Genomic DNA, 22,896 nt, shown 5'->3' with positions numbered 1-22,896 from the left:
TATACATGTAATGTATCAAATTTTGACATATATACATAAAAAATTATATCAATTAACTTAAATTATAATTTTAATACAAGTGAATCATTAGCGAGGTTGAGGCTGAAGTTTTAAACGCGAAAATGTGTACATCGGACGTTCAGTGCCGCTTTCCTGTGAGCCTAGAAGTTTGACAATGGCATTTGGAATGTCAAGCATGATTCCACTAACTTTCCAAACACCATTGTCAAACTTCTAGGCTTACAGGAAAGCGGCGCTGAATGTCTGACATACACATGTTTGCATTTAAAACTTCGACCTCAACCTCGCTATTATAACTTATTGTATATTAAATATTTTAAATAAAAGATCATTTTATCTTATTAAAATATTTTTAAAAATTATATCAATTAGGTAACTTTTTATAAATATAATCATAATAAAATTAACTACTAATTTTCACAATATATAATTTTTAGTTGCATATTTTACTTTTATATAATTACTACAACCATTAAAAAAAGCCAAATACTTTACTTTTGGCTCTTTTTATTTTTTATAATTCTAAACAAATACTTCACAATATGTAACATAAAAACAAATTTAAATTTTCATAAATGTATTATTTTTAAAAATTGTGTTTTGATTCTGATGACCCCCCCTAGCAACAGTTTGCATCACAATCACCACAATCACAATCAGAACAACAAGCACAGTCACAACAACCTGGTTCACAGCTACCACAACAACAACAACAACAGTCACAATTGCCACAGCAATCATCATTTGGCACATGGGATGTGTGGTAACTGGGACCATGTATTTTTGTACAAGAATGAATAAGTAAAAAAGGATAGCAAAACAAATCAAAACACATTTCACAGCAAGTATGATCAGTAACAACTTCCATTGCTAAAGCTACAGGAGCTGGAGCTTTAAATGAAGGGTCATCATTTGAAGATGTTCCAATATGGGCTTTTGGCTGTTCAATAATTGGGAATTGGCACTTTTTATACACTATACATTCATTTTCATAAATATGAGAATCTGTTTTCATCTGTTTACTTGAATCAATCAATTTATCTGTGCAATCATCTAATACTGGAGATGATGATCTTGATAAGTTTTCCTTTACCTACAAAAATAATATTAAGATGTGTTCAGAAAAAACTTTCTCAAATAATTTACATTCCTTTATTGATATAAATTTAATGTTTAATTGCAATTAAGAAATTAAAAAAAAACAAAACATTTTATTCTTGATGCAATGCCTGCATAAACTCCTATTAAAACTGTTAATGATTGTCTCGTGTCGGATGTTTTTGCACATGTGAAAATCTAACAATTAGGGATCCAATCAGGTTACACCTATGTGTAAGCACAAGATTTGGGGATATCTTTGTTTGGAAGTCACTCGGTTCAGCAGAACATGACCGGAGTCCTGTCCAGACCATTGTAACTACAAAACTTTATTTCCATTGTAATTAGACAGAATGAGAATAACCATTTAGATATCTAAACACCAAAGATCCTAACAGATTGATTGAGTAAACAAAGAAAGAAATGAAAAGTTAATTTATTAAAATCAATACATGTCAAATTATCAAAGAACTTTATATCATCTTTAACAAGAATACATTACACATTTACATTTTTTATAGTAAATAGTTAATAAAGAATAAAATATTATTTAAAATGTTAAAATTAAGCAAATTAAATGAAAAATAGACAATGAAAATTAATTTTCTCAAAATCAAAATCAAAACCAGCAGGAAGTGCCATTGCATACTAAAAATTTTTATTTATCAGCTGAAAAATATAAAGTGCAAATTGGAGAACCAAAAGCTGTAAAATATATCAAGTTATCATATATGAAAGAGCAAGCTGTCAAAAATAAATGGGTCCAAAAGTCAATAACTATCTGTAATTTATTATTATGTATAATGAGATTCCTTTTTCATTTAATTATAAAAAGATGTAGGCTTTGGAACTGAAAAATAAAAATAGTTTCAGGTGTAGTTTCAAATATTGAATTACCATCTTTTTCAATTTTTAGAAAATGTTATTCAAATATTTTATGGGTATTGATTAAAAATTAGATCCATAATTTGATATTTCAAATTTAACATAGCTTCTAGCAAAGAATTATCTATATCAGCAATAAATCAGAGAAATTAGTTTTTAATAGAAATTTCTACTTACATATGACTGCAATAATGTAATCCATTCTTGTCTAAAAAAATAAAAATTAAATAAATAAATAAATACAGACACTAAACAGAACTATTTCAAAACTACACACAGTAAATACTTACAACTTAAATTTGAAATTTTAAAGGATTGTTAAAATGTTTATGATTTAAAATTTAATTTAAATTTGCTTGAATTATTTTAATTAATATGCTTTAGTAGTTTGAATAAGGATAAACTCTACAAACATAAATGAGTTTATTTTCTGCAGAAGAAAAATGTAAGAGAAAATTATATTGTAACAGAAATAAATTTTAATTTTTTAAATACAATGTTTTTCTTTATTCATTGCCCATATAAATGAACTGAAGGAGTTGGCAAATCTGATTTGTTACCAGTCATTCTTTAGCTTCAACAGTCTAGACTTCCCAGTTTCAGTCATAGTATGCCTGAAACTGGGCTTCCCAGTTTCAGGCATACTATGTGAATTGGTCTTATGTAAGTCAGAGAAAAATATCTTTACTTCCTTCATGAATGATATCATTTTATTCAAAAGATATGTTGATGATGTTTTTATAATTTGGAAAAGTAACAGCAGGATACAACAATTTTTGAACACAGTTAATGATAACATTGATGGTTTGAGTCTCAAATTAGAGCAAGAAAGTACAACATGCATACATTTGGACATTGATATCGCATTTAAGAACAGAAGTTTATACATGAAAGTTTACATGAAATCAATACACGACCCACTGTATATTCCATCATACTCCAGTGATATGCACATGCATAAACTTTCCACTTTTTGACTAGTGATTAGAAGAGCTTTTCTATATTGTTCTAACATTAATGACAGAATAAGAGGCCAACATCATAAAACCAGTGCATTCACCATTGTTAGTGAAGAATACAGAAAAGTTATAAATATACAGAACCAGGATAATAGACAGGTGTCTAAATGCTAGGGACACTGAAGGATTACCATCAGCATTGAAATACATTGTAATGAAAAAACGAAAACATACCAGTTTACAGACTGCCCTCACTCAAAGAAGTAATATTAGTTTCATTTTTGGTTTCTCATTATATATTAACACATTTATTGTAATTATATTTTATGTTTCATCTTTTATTATTAATTTAATTTAATTTTGTTTAATGTTCATCTTTTTAAAATTGTTTTGTGTTCTTTTATTCACATTTAAATTTATTATATTCAAAATTCCATTAGAAGGTTGTATTCTAATGATAGAATGTAATATAACCCTGAGAATGGCTTGTAGAACAAGGCAAAAACATTTGTGATTATTAAACATTTTCCTTGGGAAAATAAGGTGTTGTATGTGGTTTACGTTATTGCTGAGGGTAAGTGGTTGAGAAATATAATTTTAATACTTAAAAAATATTAAATATAATCAAAAAATTATATCATTACTTCCATTTATGAAGTTTAGAATAAAATAAATATACTGGTATTTTGAAAACATAATACTTAAAATACAAAAAAAAAAAATTACACCTTTAAACTTCAGCAATGAGTTTAATAAAATCACTGTTTTTGACCAGTTTCATTGACCTTCTTCAGTTACAATAAAACAAAAAATAGAACATGAATACAAAAATTTTAAAACAAAAACAAGAATTTTAAAAATAAATAAATAAATAACAGCAATCATAGTTGAAATTAATAAAACTATGATTGCTGTTATTTATTTATTTATTTTTAGGATTCTTGTTCTTGTTTTAAAACTTTTGTATTCATGTTCTATTTTTTGTTTTATTGTAACTGAAGAAGGTCAGTGAAACTGGTCAAAAATGTTCTTATTTTATTAAACTCATTGCTGGAGTTTAAAGATATGATTTTTTGTCATCTATCTCTCCAGTTAGTTCAAAATATATGATATGTAAAATACCTTTTGGTATTTCAAATACTGGTTCAAGTAACAAATACTTATTGTGAGTATTTGAAAATACAAATACTTTGAGTCTCCCAGCAAAAGTATATAAAATAAAATGCAAAACATTCCAGAAATATTTTAAATAAAATTGAAATACAGTAGTGAACCAAAAATCGGAATCAATTGGGGACTGGGGTTGTTCAGATTAGGGATTTGTTCCGATTACGGATTATGTACGAAAAAATATATTAACCTGTCCGATGTTCAAATTTTTCTCCATTGTGTGTCGCTTTGCGTTGAATTTTCGTCGATTTTAAGCCTAACGAAAATTTTTATAATAATAATCGAGGCTATCGTATCGTTAAAAATTATTTCTTTATTTTGTACAAACAAAATAAATATATTGAAGAATATAAAAACATGAAAATTATACTTTAGAAGTAAATTTAGTATCAAAAATGTTCGATTCAGCACGACACAGTCCGACTGAAAATCGTGCCGATTACCGGCAATTCCAATTACCGGGGTTCCAATTTACGAGTCTCTACTGTACTTTTATTTAAAAGTTACCTCAGTTCATGATTTACTGTAATAAGTAACAAACATTTATTATTTGTTATTTGTATGTTTTGTTATTCTCTTGTTCATTTACAACTGTAGAGCCATAATCTATTACTATTAAAATTATTATCAAAAATTAAGATACATAATACAGATATCAGATATAAATATCAGTGTTTTTAGTTATATGGATCAAAAGTTTTAGTCACAAAGTAACTTTGTTTTTCTTTAGTTTTAACCATTATCTCCTGAAAATCTAAATTATAATGATTATATGCATATTTTATATTTTTTAATATATAATAATAATAAAATATTAATTTTATGTAATTTTTATTTTTTAAAACTGCAGCTTTTAAATATATTACTTTATAACATTAATTATTATAACATTGCATTATTATAACATCAATCTATATATTGCTTTTGAAAACAAACTTATTTTAAAAATTCTATATTTCATTACTTAAAATTTAAAATTTGATTTAATGATAACAGCTGAATTGACTTTGATAATATTATAAGCAGTTTCTATAAATAATCATCAAAATTAAAAAAAATTTTTATTAAGAATTCTATAAATCTTTTTGCTGGGAGTTTCTGGTATTTTCAAGCTTTAGAAATAAAGAAATTATTTTTTCTTCATTTCTAAAGCTTTTCTTGAATTCAGATAGAGCTATTTTGATATTATGTTAATCAAACCCATTTTTGAAACAACTTTGTATACTTGAAAAATTAAACGAGTAATGTATTTATTCCGTGTCATAAAGACTGAAGTTTGAGTATGCCTTAATATCTTAAGTTATAATAATAATTATATTGACGCTCTGTAAAATTTAAAAAAAAAATGCTTTTATTATTTGCTGCTCTAAACAGGAAATAATAACATTTATTTATAATCTAAGTTTTTACAGAAATTAATTACTTACTCTTCTGTGATATCAATGAACCAATATGTAAATTTAAAGCTCTTTTTCTTTATTCCAAACATCTGTGACAATTTGTACTCTTTTGGCACTGTTGGGATATCACTGGAAATTTCACAATAATCATAAGTCAGAATTTCATATTCAGATCCCAACTGGACGGATCCTTGTAAAATGTCACCATTTTCTTTAGTAATAGTATGCCATGCCAAAAATTTTTTATCAGTTACATCAACAACACATTTTTGCCAATAATCATTATTAATATCACTGAAAATAAAAAAAGAAGAATAAAGATTGTATCATATAATTTAAACAAGTATTATATATTAATTATAATTTAATCTAATAAAAAATAAATTTAATTAAATTTACTTTAAAAACTTGATCATTTTAAATAAATTCAATGAAGTACAGATAAACTTAAAATTTGAAAAAATTTTTAATAATAAATTTTTTCTTTATAAGCCATTTAGATGAAAAGAATTCTACACATATTTTTAATTCTTAACTGACAAATATAACATCTGCACAATAGGTGTATTTAGGTATATAATAAGCAAATAATTTCATAAGTAATGCTAATATTATAAAGTTTACCTAACAGAAAAAAAAATCACATTAATGAAATAGTGACAATTTTATTACTGGTACAAATTTTTAAGAAAAATTTACCTAAAATAACTAGTTTCATCATGCTTTTAATAACTATAAAAAATAAATAATGTTTAAATAATTTGGTTCTTTTTATTGAAAGCCTGAAAAATTCCATTTGTCATGTCATTCTAAAATAGATTTATAATCCAGTTCTTTTGCTGACAGTTTTTCATCTACTCAAAGTAAAAACCAAAATTTTCTTTCAGCATATTGTAGCATTTCTTCAAATGTGCAGCGATCAAGGAGTGTATACCATCAATTGGTTTCATCTTATTTTCCATGATAAAAATTTCAAATGATTCATAATAGTCATACTTGTAGTTAAAAATGTTTGGAAACTTTCAAATTCTTTTTTCTGCTCATATGCCTAATGAAAAGACCAAAAACATGTTTTTTAAAAAAATAATTGCTGGAAGAAGTATTAAAGTGTTAGATAAATTATTACATATTTGCAGTTTTCAATGTTATTCTTCCACAGCACAAGTTTTTTGATGAAATCCCAAGTTTGTCATAAACTGCAAATAAGTTATATTGGTTCTTTCTGTTTCTTATACCATATTTTCATGCATATAACCAGCAGATTATCTGTGTTTAAAAAACAATTTGAAAAAGATGCAGGTTATATGATGGAGCAAGTTACATATAAATTTTAAATTACAATTACAAACTCACATCTAAAGAAGATTGGCTGTTCTTATAAGCATGAGATATACAATAGTGCAGGTTAAGTTTTAGTTTTGTTCTAGTAATTTTCTGCAGGTATATATTATAGTTTTAAGCAGTCAAAATCATACTTTCTCAAATTTTTCTTCATTTTAATTGCTTGGAATTCATTGTTGAGGGCTCTTTCTCAACTTCAATTGTTATTCTTTGATTAACCATTTCATCTGCTGCAGTAATTTCTATTTTTTCTTCAATTTCATCTTTCTGCATCATCATTGACGTCTTTATCAACCAGTTATTTATGATACAAGAAAGGTTCACAGCAGTGGCATTAAACCATTTGCTGTATCCACAAAGATGATAACCTCAATTGAGACAATAATTAAAAAAGAAACAATTTGAGTACCATTAATGCTTTACTTCCATTATAATTAACCCCTTCATACCCGTGATCGAACTAGCACAACTGACAAGACATTTTGGTAAATTGTTTTGAAATTAATGAACACACAGTTGTATCAGGACTGGACTTCAGAGAAGTGATACTGCTTAAATATGATTAAAACTTTGGAAACCTTAGCAATGGAAATGTCTAGAACTGGAGGTGTCCAGTAGATTCTCCAGTTAGATGCATTCTGTGCTTGTTAGATAGCAGCAGTGAGATGTGATTGTACATGTAGTTGATTTCAATGATTTGTATCAATATCAGTCTTTTATATTTGTGATATATTGTATAACAATAGTAATGATTATCAATGTTAATTTCAAAAAATTAAAAGTAATACATCACTCAGACAATAAGAAATAATTAAGAAAAAATTCAACTGAAAATTCTTTTAAAAATTGTTTCATTATAAGCTAAAAATAATAGAATAAAATCTTTACTCTCTACAATAATGATAACATTGAAGAAAATTCTTTAGGGGAAATTTGAAAAATATTTTGTAGCAAATTTATTCTGTCAATCTGTAAACCACTAACATGAAATGATATTTAAGATGACATCTGTATTAAAGTCCCACTAAAAATCAACTTACAATCCATATTTTGGGAAATACTACTCTTGACTATTTTATCTATTTTATGACAATACATTTAAAAATTATTCATTCATCTTAATAAAAATCAATTAAAGCAATCTAATCTGTTTGGCCATCTATTAAATACTATCTTTTTGAATAAAGAATTATTTTAACCTTTTTGTCTAAAACAAAACTACATACTAGTACTAAAATATGTGATCAAATCAAAATTATAGTAGCATAAATTTCATGCAAATAACACACAGGTTATTTGTGTTTAAGTTGATTTAAAACTGGATACAAGTTACCTTTAAATTTTAATTCACAATTACAAACTTGTCAAATAGATTTTTCTTTGTCTAAAGACACAAAGACTGTCTTTAGAAAATGTGATAAATCTTTTATGTGCTACAGATATTCTTCAGTCATTGCAATTTTTCCTAAAACTACTAAAGGCATGTATATCATGCTATGCCTTTAGTTCACTTTCATTCACTTTGTGTGTGCCAATTCATGCTTTAATTATAATATTACTGGAAGTTTGGTGGGCTGTAACCTATTTGATTAACACTGGTCCTTAGTGCTACACTGGACCAAGTCATATCCACAGAGAAACTGTTACTGTGAATATATACTGGTTGTGTTTGTATTTGTATTTTAAACTTTCTATGTGGTATGTATTTAGTATGACTGCTTTCTATTGTTAAGGCCTAAGTTTTCTCAACTTCTGTGCAGTGTATGTGATATGATGTCTGTGCAAAAAACACTATAGGCATGATAAATACCTTACTCAGTGTATACATTGTTTATGTTGTGGATGTTTGGAACAGCTATGACTATGATAAATGTGATTTTTGTTTTTTGTCAATAAATGTGGTGTCTAGTCTGTTGTAATGAACTGTCTTATCAATAATTATGGATCTGTCATAGTTTTTATGTATTGTTTTCTAAGACTATGTATGGTGAGCATTTGTCTGTTAGCAATGGTAGCACTATGTATAATAATTTGTGTTTGTGCTTTATGTGAACTATTTAATTATATCAATATAAGTAGTTTGTTTGTGCTAAAATTGCAATTTGATGTGATATGTTGTTTCCTGCATAATGTGGCATTTCCTGTAGGTGTTATCTGTAAGTATTGTGTCTTAAGATGTGCTCTTTAAAGTTTTTGTATTTATAAGTTGGTGATCATGAATGTACAACAATTAAAAATCCTTCCATCTTTCCAAAGAGACATCCCCAAATAGCCAACAGTTTTGTCAACATCAGTTCATTCATTTGGATGCCTATCATTGAGACTTGTTCTAAGCTCAAGCCTGCTTTATGGTATCTGTGTTTTTTAGATCATTCAGATCAGTACTGTATAGCTTTAATCATATATTGTTTTTGTCTACAAGAGTTACAACTATGCAATTGCGATGTTTTTTTTATTGTAGAAATACTTTTGTAATGTTTGTAATTTAGTAGAGTTTGTATTTATAATGAAGATTTATTGTGAGGTTCATCTTTCCTCTTTATGAGGAAGAGTAAGCTTTTAATGGAGAACTTACAGTGACATTTGTTATGTTTTGTTAATGTGTTCCCTAATTTCCTTTGGAGTTGTTCTTATATATGCACAATGTATAACTCAAATAGGTATATGAATATTGAAACATTTGTGTTTATTGCTTTAAATGTGTGAATTCAGCTATGTTGTTAATAATTTAGTTTAATTTGTTCCTGTATACATTTGTTAGCTTCTGTTTTATTTGTGTTTGTTCTGTGTGGTCAAATTCCTACAAAATTTATAAAAAAATTTAGATAATGTTGAACTAATATCAATACATTTTCCATACAAAAAATTTACTCCAAAAAATTCTTACCTTTGGCTTTGACAAATATTGTAATATAAAATGAGTCCAGATTTCATTACAATTCCAGTCATTTTTACTTATCTGTCAAAGAAAATTAATTTGTTAGTTTATTTTGTTTTTCTAAAATAGGTTTTAAGTAATTTTATTAATAAAAGATATAGTATTACAATAAATAATATGAAAAAGTATGCTTTATTTGTTCCAACATCTATGTCATCACTAATGGAATTAAAATTTTGTTATTACAGGGTGACAATAATTAACCCGTACAAAGTTTGTAGCAATGCTGCACCTGAACTTTTTTACTGTCACCAATTTACATACTATTGTTTAATTCTCCATGATTTCCTGCCCGTGTAGATGTACTTTCGATGTAATAAGGGTTAGTTCTTTATTTTTTTAATGGTGTCGAACAAATGTTGTGCAATTTTGGAGCTATTCCGGCAAGGAAAGCATCAATGTGAAATTGTTCGTCTGCTCGGTGTTCCAAAAATGACAGTCTCAGATGCAGTTCGGCGATTCAAGGAGCTTGGCCACAATGGTGACCATCCCGGACATGGAAGAAAGTGCACTGTCAACACGATCATCACAAAGCGAGTTGACTGACATGCAAAGGTCTCCATGAGAAAAATTACTCATGAGATCAGAATCAATCGCGAATCGGTGCAGTTAATGGCGAAAAAGGAACTCGTACTCAAGCCCTACAAGTTCCAAAAGGTTCAGCTCCTCACCAATGAAAACAAGTGCGTGAGACTCCAAAGATCCCGTTAACTCAAGCGTCGGGCCGCAGGTCGACAATGGGAGTGCATTCTCTTCACAGACGAGAAGCTTTTCTCCGTACAACCATCAAAACAACAGGAACTGGTCCGTGAGGGCTCCTGGATGCTCAGCCGTCATCGAACATCACAAAATCCAATGTCAGTCATGGTTTGGGGCGGAATTTGTGTGAGCGGCAAGACATCCCTTGTTTTCGTTGATCAAGGGGCCAAAATCAATCAAGATGTGTACCACCGTGACATTCTCGAGGCTGTGGTACTTCTGTGGACTCAGCAGCATTTTGGCAGTGCAAAATGGACGTTTCAGCAGGACTCGGCGCCGACACACAGGGCGAAGAAGACTCAGGAGTGTGCAAGGCTCATTTTCCCAATTTCATCTCGTCTGCGGAATGGCCACCGTACTCGCCGAATCTGAACCTAATGGACAACAGTGTGTGGTCCATTTTGGAGGCCAGGGCCTGTTCTAAGCACCATGAAAGTTTGGAGTCGCTGAAGCAATCCTTGCGCTGGGAGTGAGACAAACTGTCTCCAGAAGAGCGTGGCCCATCGCTGAGAATTTCAAAACGCGTTTCGGGCTCTGCATCAAAGCAAAAGGAGGCCACTTTGAAACTGGCTGAATATCTGATTAATACGTAAAGTATTGTCACTGTTATATGCTGTTGTTTTGCTAATTTTCATTTCTTTAATAAATTTATCATACAAAAAACTTGTACGGGTTAATTATTGTCACCCTGTATTTTAACAAAATTTTTCTGAAATAAAGAAATATAGATAATTTTTTTTCTATAAATGAAATGTCTGAAATATATATTATGGAAAAAAAAATGTAAATAAAGGAATTTAATAACTACACTGAAAATGCATGATTAAATATGGTTTCAAAAACTTGTAACAGTATGATATTAAATAAATAAACCTAGTAGACAGTTACATAAATGATTTCTTTATATATAATAACTCCATCTTTAAATCCTACAGAATCCAGAAACATATTTTTGTTAGATATAGAAACATCAAACTTTTGGTTTATTTTCAACATCAAATATTGATGAAATGAAATAAACTAAATGCCATCTGAAATTTGATATCATCAATTTTTTTAACTGCTAAAGAAATAACCATACCACAAACAATGGTGGTTAATTCAAAATCAAACATCTTCAGTCTGCTTGACAGACCATAGAACTGTTATAAATAGAACATGGAAATGTTAACCTTCAAAATAAATACAAATATAGTGGCTGCCACCTTATGTAATCTGTCACTGGTTAATGTTGTGAACTGCTTAATGTAATCAAAACATGTTTTCCTAAACCAGTTCTACATTCCTATAAAATCTTGTCAATTATTGTAATCTGCCTGCTGCTTTATAATCATCAAATTAAACTAGAGCAAATATGCTATTTATAACTGACAAATTAGAATTAGTTTAAAATAAAGTTTTAAAAATATTAGTTATTTCTTTTCTTGCAGTATTATTTAATAATTATCTTTGCTATTTTTTAAATATGGTACTGATTGCAGATTTATTAAATATGTTCTACACCAGTTAATGTATCATTAGTTGAGAACTGCTGCACTATAACTGTTACTCCTGAATAAGATATTTTTAGAACATCAAAAACTTTAAGTATGTAAATATTGGAGTTATCATTGTAATACTGTATTTATCAATTTTTTATTTATTAAATAATATCATAAATTGATTTCCTTTAGTTTTATGATTATAGCTTAATATGCTATCCTACTGATGACAGGCAGGCCAACTTTTTGTTGCTGCAATCAACTTTCATTGTATTAAAACTAGTTGCAATATACTGTTAGACAAAATAACATAATGTAACGTAACACAAGTTTATAGTAATCTGTATGAACAATGACCTATTACTGTATATACCAGAGGTGGGCAAGCAAGAGTTCAGTGGGAGCCGAAATGTAGGTTTTGCAAAATGCATGGGAGCCGCAGTTTTGTACTGTCGTGGCAGATAGTATGGTAAGGCAGGGAAGGGTAGGGTGTCCCCCATCGGGTCAAGAACTTAAAAGAATAGATTTGAAATGTCAATTTAATTTATTGCACCAACTTGAAAATAAATTACTAAATATTACATATATATAATTACATATTTTCACAAAACTGTGGAAATAATAATAATAAGCAGAAATTAACACTTTCAGCAAGAGCCACATGTAACTCAAAAAGAGCCACATTTGCCAATGTCTGGTATATACAGTATAAGTAAGTTCTCTCATTCATGATTTAATATTGAAAATAATTTAATATTACTTTTTTAATTTGATAAAAATATGTGTTACTAAATTGTGTTACTGCAGTGCTCAATCAAAAATTTTTTCAAGATTGATCATTCAATTGCAATTGATTGGTTAATCAGCCCTGTTGGTAAATACATGCCGCTGTACACTGGCTGCCCTGAAAAATGACAGTTGCTAGATATTGTTATCAACTACTTATTATTATCAAAACAGTCTTGAACCAATGTGATCATTATAAGTGGTAACCTGTATTTGAAAATAATTAAACATTTAAATACACCAAAATAACAAGACTGTGTATAAACAGATTCAAGTAAATAATTAATGTTTATTTATTTTATGTTTAGTTGTAATATTACAAAGTATATAACAGAGTGGATTATACACATTATGTATTAAATTATACTGATGTATCAGTTCTCATCATATTAATTAATGTATATTTCCATGTAAGGGCAAGAGATTCTGCATCTTTTGCATTTAAGCATTCACCTGTTAAATTGTTTAAATAAGGTATCTTCATTCTCTCTGTGGTATACCTATGGGGCTAAAGAAGTGATGTTCCTTATGATCTTTTCTGCATCCATATTGCAATGTCTTCCAAGTTGGTGAAACTGGCTAAAGCTATGTTGTTTTTTATTCCATGCATTGTATTTGTGCTCATATATTCACTGAATGAAATTTCTACTGTTTTAAACCAATGTTGGTCATATTCATATTAATGCTGTTGACTGTTATATCAACTGAGATCAACAGCATTAACACGAAAACAGCTGGTCTGGTCTGGCTTGGTCTAGAAGAAAAGATCTGACAGAGGTTCAGGTAATAGACTGATAATGCATCTGCACAGTTAGTAATTGTGGGTTCAAGTCTCACTCAGGCCAATCTTTTTCTTCCAGAATAATGTAAAAAAGTGTTCAAAAGATACTCAAAAGTATCTTTTGGAGTGGTTGGTAATTGACAGAAATTCCAATATCAGAAGAGGGCTCTGGAGAATTAGCTATAAAATTGAAGAAAATCGACATAAAGATATTCTAGATCCTTAAATGCTTAGATGCAAGAAGCACACAATCACAGCATACCAAAAAATCCAGCAGAAAATGAACAGTACATAAGAATAAACATTTTCCATTTGTTCTTATGTACTGTACAGCACATTCTTATAACAGTATAAATGTGTTTAGTTCAAAAACACATCTATACTGTTCAAAAACATTAGAATATGAACATTATATTAATGAAATATTGCCAAAAAAATAGCAAGCAAGGAACTATTATTATAATCAATATTATTATAATCAATAATCAATTATTATAATCATTATTATTATAATCAAACTTTAAAAATAAATTTAGTAATTCATTTAAAACATTTTTAATTGTTTTAACATGTTTTTATATTATTTGATTCAATATAACTAGAAATTCCATTAATGTGTGCAGTGGTATACTCAAGATTTAATTTTGGGGAGCCAAGTTGAACAAATAAAAAATCTTTTAATGCAAATTCAATAAAATTCTCATCTTATGTGACCACTAATTCATAATTAGTATAGAAAGAAGACATGACAATATAATACAATATAAATAAAATAATAAATTTTAAGAAAAGATTTTTGGAAAATTTTCTAGTGTTTGTTTTTCTTTTTCTTTGGAGTGTGCCAAGGTCCTTTGCCCTCTCTGGGTGCACCCCTGAATGCATTATGTGTGGTCTAATTACTTCAATTCATAATGTTATCATTTGATTATTGTTACAGTATATGCTAGATCTAAAGTAATTACAATAAGTAGCACACACTGTAATTTGAGTATTTTAGAATATTCACTCATTATTATTGGAATAATTTAATTTTTGTACCAAAATAAAGGGAAATAAATATCCAACAATAAGCAATTTAATAAAATTTAATATATTCTACTTGCAATTTATTTTAGATCTAGAATAATTTTCTGAGAGGCATTCCAAAGAGGTTAGGATTGAGGAGGCACGAGAGCTCATTTTGCCAACTATCCCACCATCCCTTCAAGTGATTGAGTGTTTTAATAAAGATAATTTGCAAAATAATTGATTCTTTATGCAGCTCATTTTTTAAAGACCAAATGTTCAAAAACTAAATCTGTAACCATCATGTACCAGTATGTATACATTAACACATCAATGATCTGGATTTATGGAATGATCCTTCAAAAATAATTAATTATTAATGTTTAGTTTTTGACATTTCTCTTTATTCCACTTTGGGCTATCTCTTAAATCTAAGTTTTCTCACATGCAAGTAACACAAGCACATTTAGTCTTGAATCTGTCATCGTTGATCTAAAGTAATTTTTAATCCACCTCATGTAGCTAAATACATGCTGATTACTTGTGACAGTTACTAAAGATGTTGCAACTATTCTGCAAGCATGATTTGATGCAAATGGCAGTTTGCTTTTTCAGTTCTGAGTGTTTTTAAAACTGAATTCATGGTTTTATCTCCAAGAGAATGAGATATATTGGAAAATATTTTCATCTTTGCATTTTTGCAATAATTTTTATGAACAGTGTTTGCAGTTTTTACCAGATGCTCACCCTCTGGTGTTTAAAAACAAAAGTATTTTATCTGGGTCGTTTGAATCGTTCTTGTGTATTGTCAGGAGTAAAGATGAATAACAATAGGAAAAGCAAAACTTTTGAATTGAATTCCAATTTGAAATTCCAAAATCACATGGGAGCCTGATATAAGTTTTAATCCATTCCCATGTGAAAACAGATGATTATTCGAAAATCAGAATTCGGAGAAACTCATAAGTGTAATTGATGGAGAGTGGATTCAACTGTTAAGAATTGGCAAAAAACGTTCCCAACTGTCCAACTTTACATGAACAAATTATGTTGTCGATTTCACAAAATTTTTCTTTAAAGTTTAAAATGCCAGTAATTTTTGCGGGGACAATGTGTGCATTTACATGCATTTGACATTTTATTTGTGATTAAACAAAATTAAATTAAATTGTATTAATAAATCTAATTTTCTTTATTTTGTAAAGTCACACCTCGTCCTATATGCGAGATTGTCTTATAAGTGAGTAAATATGGTATATTGATATTGATACATTTTTCTTTTGAACAGAATACATTTTGTGATGCACATTGCTTGATGACAGAGAGAAATGGCAAAATCAAAATCTTTAATTGCAAATTATATAAAATGGATTGAATAGAAATATGAGTTCTCCTCAATGGAAAAAATCATATATTGTCAGGGTAGTTATCATGTTTCTCCTGCTTGTTTGCCATTTAGTTGAAAAGGAGGATTGCTACAGTTCCATTGTAAATTATCTTTTGTCCAAGTCTTTTATTTTTTTTAAATTGCAATTTTTTCAGTTATGCAATAAGAAAATCAATGCTCAGAAAAAATATCAGGATATCCAACATACAAAGATGGAGGTCCACATCACCAAACAGAACCAAAAGCTCAGCCTGCAATGTAAAACAATAGTTCTTTTTACAGAGCCAAGAAAATACTGTAAGCAAGCAAATGTTTGTAACAATCTGAGCAATGTCATACTTTCTGATGACATATCTTGAAAAAAGCTAAAGAACATGAAATTCAAAAGCTTCTTTGAGAAGTATACCAAATTTCCCACACTTTCACAATCTACCATTAGGAAAAATTATTTACTTCCCACATATAAATGGTTGGCAACTTGGTATATTTCTTTTTAATTTCTGAATATTTCTTTGAACATGTTGCAGTATTCTAAACAGACTAAAACAAACTGATTTAATTAGCTGATTGCTACTTTGTCAACATGAACCACAAGCTCTCTCACTCTTATCTTGTCAGAGTGAGAGAGTTCAGTATAGCAACAAAGTTGTTGTTATTTTTTTTCTCCCCATTTTCAATCCAATTACCATAAATAAAAAATTTCTTCTTTACAAGGATCAGCTTGATTTAAGTTAATATATGTTAGTGAAAAGAGCAAGATTTAAAATAAAGTTTTTTTATGTTGTGTAAATCTATTAGTGAATATTTGTGGTCCCAAATTATTTACATGAGGAAAAGCACAAAATTTGATACAGATTATGCAAATTTCCCTAACCAAGTGGTTATGATCCTCTTGAAATCACTTTCAAAGAAAGAGTACTTTTTGACTATGAATAATTTTACTTACAGTTGACAGATTTCCTAATTTTGATTTGAGTGATATTTATGGGACAATAAAATGATGCTGAATGAGATTCCACCTTCCCTCAAAAATCGCAAGTTTGTTTAAAGGATAAATTTCCATGTCTAGAGGAGAAAAAGTCTTCACTTTATAATGGAAGGCTAAAAGGGATGTGTTTTTCTCTCAACAGTACACACTACAGATATGGTATGCACTGTTGAAAATGAAAGAAAGAGTAAAAAAAACTAAAGGTTGTCTTGTATTGTAACATGATGAAAGGTGTTAACTGTGCAGATGAACATATGTTGATATACCCAATCCTCAGAAAGAAAGAAGAAAAGTATTTTAAAAAGATAATTTTCATTTAACTGGAAATTGCTTACATCAAATTTCTTTATTCGTTATGGTAAAACTGGCAATACAAAGGACTCTAAAATTTATTTTGAGTTTAATGGGAGAACTTATTGAGAAACACACGGAAGGTATTATTCCTTGAAATCAGGTCAGCCAGGCTAGACATCTCACCCACTCCAACCGACAAAGACATTTTCCTGAAGCCATTTCACCAACTGAAAAAAAATAACAATACCACATGTGTGTGTGGAATACATTCTGGAAGCAAGATATGAGAAGTATTTGTGAAGAGAAACATAGTACTACTGTTCTTTGTTTCACTGTGTTTAACACTGTGCTTCAAAAATTATCATATGCACAAGAATTGCAATAATTTCACATCATTATATGTATGAATGTTCATTAATATGTTTGTTAATTTATCAATGTTTAGTAAGAACATTACAATATTTTCAATAAACAATGTTTGTAATTGTAGGTTCCCATATCTTCCTGCTGTGCTTTCAAGTTAGCTCATATAGATATATTCCTAAGTAAATTATCTATTATACTTTTCAAAAAAATTTATAATTATTATTAGAGTACCACTGTTCAAAATAAATCTGAAAACAGTTATAAAAAAAAATTAAGTCACTTTTGAACATGAGAAAAAATAGGTAGGTTAGGAAGTTAAGATTCAAATATAAAATTATTATTTCAGATGTTATAAGTCTTCTAATGTCTGAAAAATTATTAGTATGCAATATTCAGGAAAATTATAAATTATATAATAGTTTGAACTAATAATTATTAAAAACAATTTATATAATTATTAGATACAAAACTCAGAATACCAAAATTAAACATTTTTTCACAATATGTTTTATTTCATAAATGCATTTTGACTGAATTGTATTAATCCTTCATTGCTATTTAAAAAACTAACATTTTTAGAAGTAAAAGTAGAGTATGCAATTTTTAATAACAAAAATTGCTTACTTTATTTATTACAACTAATAATCATCTGAAAAATTACAAATTTTCAGAATACATACCTTAGCATAATCATATTGTGGCAGGCGTACTAAACTGAATATTCAATTATGAGCTTACTGAATGAACTTCAGAATGACAATCCTTAAATATTCTATTTAAACTGTCATAGTTTAAAATGATTTTTCTTTTATAGTCGTTTTTTTATTTTAAAAAACATTTATATTTTAACAAATCTGAAAATGAAACTACAAAAATATTCATCTGAAATAGATAATAATATATTCTGAACGGAAACCTTATTTATAACTATGTTATTCACAAAAATAAAAGATCATCTTATATAATAACTGAAGCCTTACCACTTACAGTATTTAACATTAATTTGATTTAATTATTTTAAAATATTTAAGTAAAGTTTAATATTCAAATATAAAAGTCTGCATAGATGATTATTTACTAATTTAATTTAAAATATTTTTTATATTCAATTTTTTATACCAAATCTATTAAATTACATTACATTTAGATAAATTTATGTTAAGAAACTCATCCTTTATTATTCATTAACGTATTGCAGAGTTAGTCCATATGTTAACATTCTGATCTGTAACTTTATAGGATATTATACACATATTGATTATAAAATGTACAAAGGAATTAAGTTACCTATGTTGGCAGTTTAAAAGTTCAGTCATAATTACTTTTTTTTTTTTTTGCTAATATTTAATTTTCTTACATTTCATTATTAAAATTTAAAATATTAAAATTTTAATAAAGATATTTAAGTTGAAATCTATATATTAATTTAATTGAAAGAGGATTACAGTTTGTCCAACTTAGTTTGAATAAATGCTAAGGCTAAAAATATGGTTCAGGTATCAAATTAAATCTTATCCTGTAGATCAGGGATTCCCAACCTTTTTGTGTTGCGGGCACATTCGAGATTGCAAAAAATAGTGGCAGGCACAAATTGATTTTTAAAAAAAAATTAAATATTATGTTTTTTGTTATAACATGCATTTTGTAACATATATTTATTATAAAAGTTGAATTACTGTGATCTTTGACAGTGTATTTCACTTGCTAATTTCTCACAGTTGGAAGTGTAAGATGATAATCCCAATTGTAAACAATCTTTAAGATTATTAAGTTGAGATCTGATTTTTGATTATATAATATTCATATATATTCCACTAACCTTATAAAGCTTTGCAAAATTCAGTTTAACACAAATGTTTTTGGTCCCCTTAGGACCTTCTTCAGGCGGAATTCGAGTAGAGAAAATCTTTCCGTTCTAAATTCAGTTTCGAATGTGTTCTAATTTCCATTTCGGATGTGTTCCATTTTTGTATTTGAATTTCTGTTTAAATCTGAAAGAAAATTCAAAAATGGAACATATCCGAAACGGAAAGATTTTCTCTACTCGAATTCCGCATGAAGGTGGTCCTAAGGGGACCAAAAACGTTTGTGTTAAACTGAATTCTGTAAAGCTTTATAAGGTTAGTGGGATATATTTGTTATTGCTTTGTTTCTTAAGATGGATTTTATAATATTCATGGTGGAAAATAAAGATTTGCACAAATATGTGAAATCAAAACAGGATTTGATTTTGAAGGCTCCTTTTTTCAAAAGATTATACTTTTTATGATCAACTAAATTCCAAAAGTTTTCATCATATTGTGAGATTTTAATATGATGTCATTTTGAAAATCTAAAACCTCTTCTTCAATTATTAATGTTTCTTCTTAAAAAAGTTCTGCTATAGATTTAGCAGTTTCAGTAATGTGTACTTGTGTAAAAAAAGGATTTACAAAAAATGTAGCCACAGGTTCAATAATGGTAAATTGATGGAATCTACTTTCAAATTGTTCCAAACGTATTTCAAGATAAGTAATAAATAATGTTAGGTCAAAATTATCTTCATCAGTCACTTTTTCATCAGTGTACAAGAGAATTTTTCAACATATTATTTATCCAAAACTGTATTTTGGCTCTGAATGCTTTTATAAAATTAATCATTTCAGCTAAATGTTTATTTTTTCCCTGAAGATCCAGGTTTAAACTGTTCAATTTTTCACATATGTCTGTTAAAAAAGCCAAGTCCATCAACCATGGTAGGTTATCTAATTGTTCAAATGTTTGACTTTTTTTCTCTCTTCCAAAAGATCAAAAAATTGGCCAAGTGCTTTGCATTTACCTAACCATCTTATATCTATATTTAAGATAAGGTCAGATTGGGAAGATTCGTCCTTTTCTACAAGGACTTTAAACAATCTATGTGATAAAGGATTTGCTCGAATTTTTTTCATTATTTCAACACTTTGACACGGGTTCATGTGCGCCCGTAGGCACAAGGTTGGGAATCCCTGCTGTAGATGATGCCACTGAAAAGAGATTTCAGGAAAGTGCAATGGGTCAGGCATGGCAAAGTGGCAAATGTACAATGTTAAGTCTGTGGGACAAACACATCAGGTCTCACTCCCTATTAACTTTAGCTCAAGCAATTATTTTGTGTATTGCAGTTTCGTTATTGTAAATACCGAGGACAATAAATGTACATTTTAGTTACTGATACCATTGTTTTTATCACTCACTCCCAACTCAACCTCACCAATCCCCATCCGATTTAAAAGCATGAGCATCACTGGGCATATGCAGCTAATATTATTTTATTTTGAAAGTAAAACCTTTGATATTTATAAGTTAATCATAAGGTAACAAAACCGGTAATAAATGATGAAATATTTCTCAGATAAATACCTCTATAGATGGATATGCTATAGCACAGTATCATCAATAATTACTTAAATAAGAAATTTTTAATCTATAGTACATTAAAATTTATTAACAAATTTATTAATTCATAACAACAATGCAATATGTTAATATTTATCTTAATTTCTGATGTAGTCTCATTAATACCAATCATTTCGAAAAGCTCTTAATTCAACCAAATCCAAAATTTTTAAGAGAAATTCATTAAAGAAAGATGTTTCAAATAATTTTCTGCATGTTTGCAAATAAAGAGAGTAAAATAGATTTATGTGATAAAATTTTCTGCAAAATGTAGCTAGCATCAAAACCTAAAACTATTTATTAGTGAGAAAGTTTTAGATGCAACAGCTATTTTCATGCTTTTCATTTTAACACTCTCTCAATTTAATGGAATATGAAAAAATTAATGCAAAACTGACTGGCTAACACAAATGTAAAACAGACTGGCTATCTTTCATATTAATTATGAATATAATAATTTGAAATTTATTCAAAAACTGTAGCTCATTTCAGAAACAGTTTAAACTTGTATCTGTTCAAGTAGCATAGATTTTAATATGGCTATTTTTAAATATTACACAAGCAATTTAACATTAACTATATTTTGCAATAATTAACAATACATTGCAGAACACTTATCTGCAATTATCACCAAGCATTAAAGACAAGATTTAGATGCTATTTTACTGGCATTACACGTTTAACTAAAACCCAGAGCTATTTTTCTGCAAGAATGCGCTACCAACAGATAGCATTAAAAGTTGCTCAATAAAAAATTTTATATATTCAGCCACCACATATGCATACCAGCAGTAATCTTTTTAATAGTTAAAAAAGAGCACTGATAATACCTATTGGTATTATTTTACTAGAATTATATCTTATCATAGGATATTATACACATATTGATTTTATAAGGTAACATCAGTAAAACAGCATTTGATTTTTTAATTTCACTTATTATACTTTATATCACATTTAGCTTCTGTTTGTTTTTCTTTTTAAATATAACATCAAATCAATAAACTGTAATTCTTCTGCACTTTTAATCCACTATATGCTATCTAAGTATTGTGCAATATATAATGTTACACATATTAAAAACCGTATCAGATCGTTTTCTTGAAATTGATTAATTAAATATGTCAATTTCATCAAACTAATTAATTAAATTTGTCAATTTCACCAAGCAATATACTGATCACGTGTATGTTAACCAATCAATTATCTTAACGTAAAAATAGTAAATAACTTACATTTATTGTATACTAAAATATTAATAAATTTAAATTTCTCGATAAAACAATATTTATTTTCATAAATATATGGCAGTTCGGCAAAGATTTCCAAGTAGTGGTTAACATCGATAAACGTTGTTATTCCTCTCCGATATTCTTAAAGTTTGATGTAATCACGAATGCATTCGTTGAATTTTTCTCTTCATTTTTCGAATTGCATAAACTACAGACTAAGCACAGCAGTATTTACTAGTCTACACAGTGTAAACTCAAAAACTGAGCGCCTACACGTTTCCTGTAATGACGTAATGCCTAGGCAATAGCCAATAGGAAATACACTTAAACAGTGTTGAAAACTTACCCCTTTGTTGTGGCAACGCGACGAAATAAATTCTTAGAAATAAATGGCAATGACATGTGATTTTATTTGTTACATTCAGATAAAATAATAAATATCTTGCCTTTTTTTTTCATTATCAAATAAGTTCAATTATCTACATCATTATAATAGGTGATAAATGTTTCATCAACTAAAGCAGTTAATATAATAAATTCGGATTTTGATAAGGATGAAAATCCTTATTAAAAATTTGTTTAAATTAA

The 22,896-nt window shown here is 28.2% G+C and overlaps 1 protein-coding gene across 1 annotated transcript; it reads right to left on the bottom strand.

Moving 5' to 3' along the window:
* Positions 1-445: 445 nt before the first annotated feature.
* Positions 446-22,632, bottom strand: LOC136989622 (uncharacterized). The gene is made up of 5 exons (XM_067287845.1): positions 22,312-22,632; positions 9,762-9,833; positions 5,561-5,827; positions 2,182-2,212; positions 446-1,114 (listed from the first exon to the last, which is right to left on the bottom strand). Exons 2-5 carry the CDS (start codon positions 9,821-9,823, stop codon positions 641-643), a joined length of 834 nt encoding a protein of 277 aa, XP_067143946.1. The 5' UTR covers positions 9,824-9,833; positions 22,312-22,632; the 3' UTR covers positions 446-640.
* Between the last annotated feature and the right edge of the window lie 264 nt (positions 22,633-22,896).

This window comes from Centruroides vittatus, unplaced genomic scaffold (genome assembly GCF_030686945.1).
Source record: "Centruroides vittatus isolate TY-2023 unplaced genomic scaffold, ASM3068694v2 scaffold_712, whole genome shotgun sequence".
Lineage (NCBI taxonomy): Eukaryota > Metazoa > Arthropoda > Arachnida > Scorpiones > Buthidae > Centruroides > Centruroides vittatus.
This window is presented reverse-complemented; position numbering and strand designations above follow the sequence as displayed.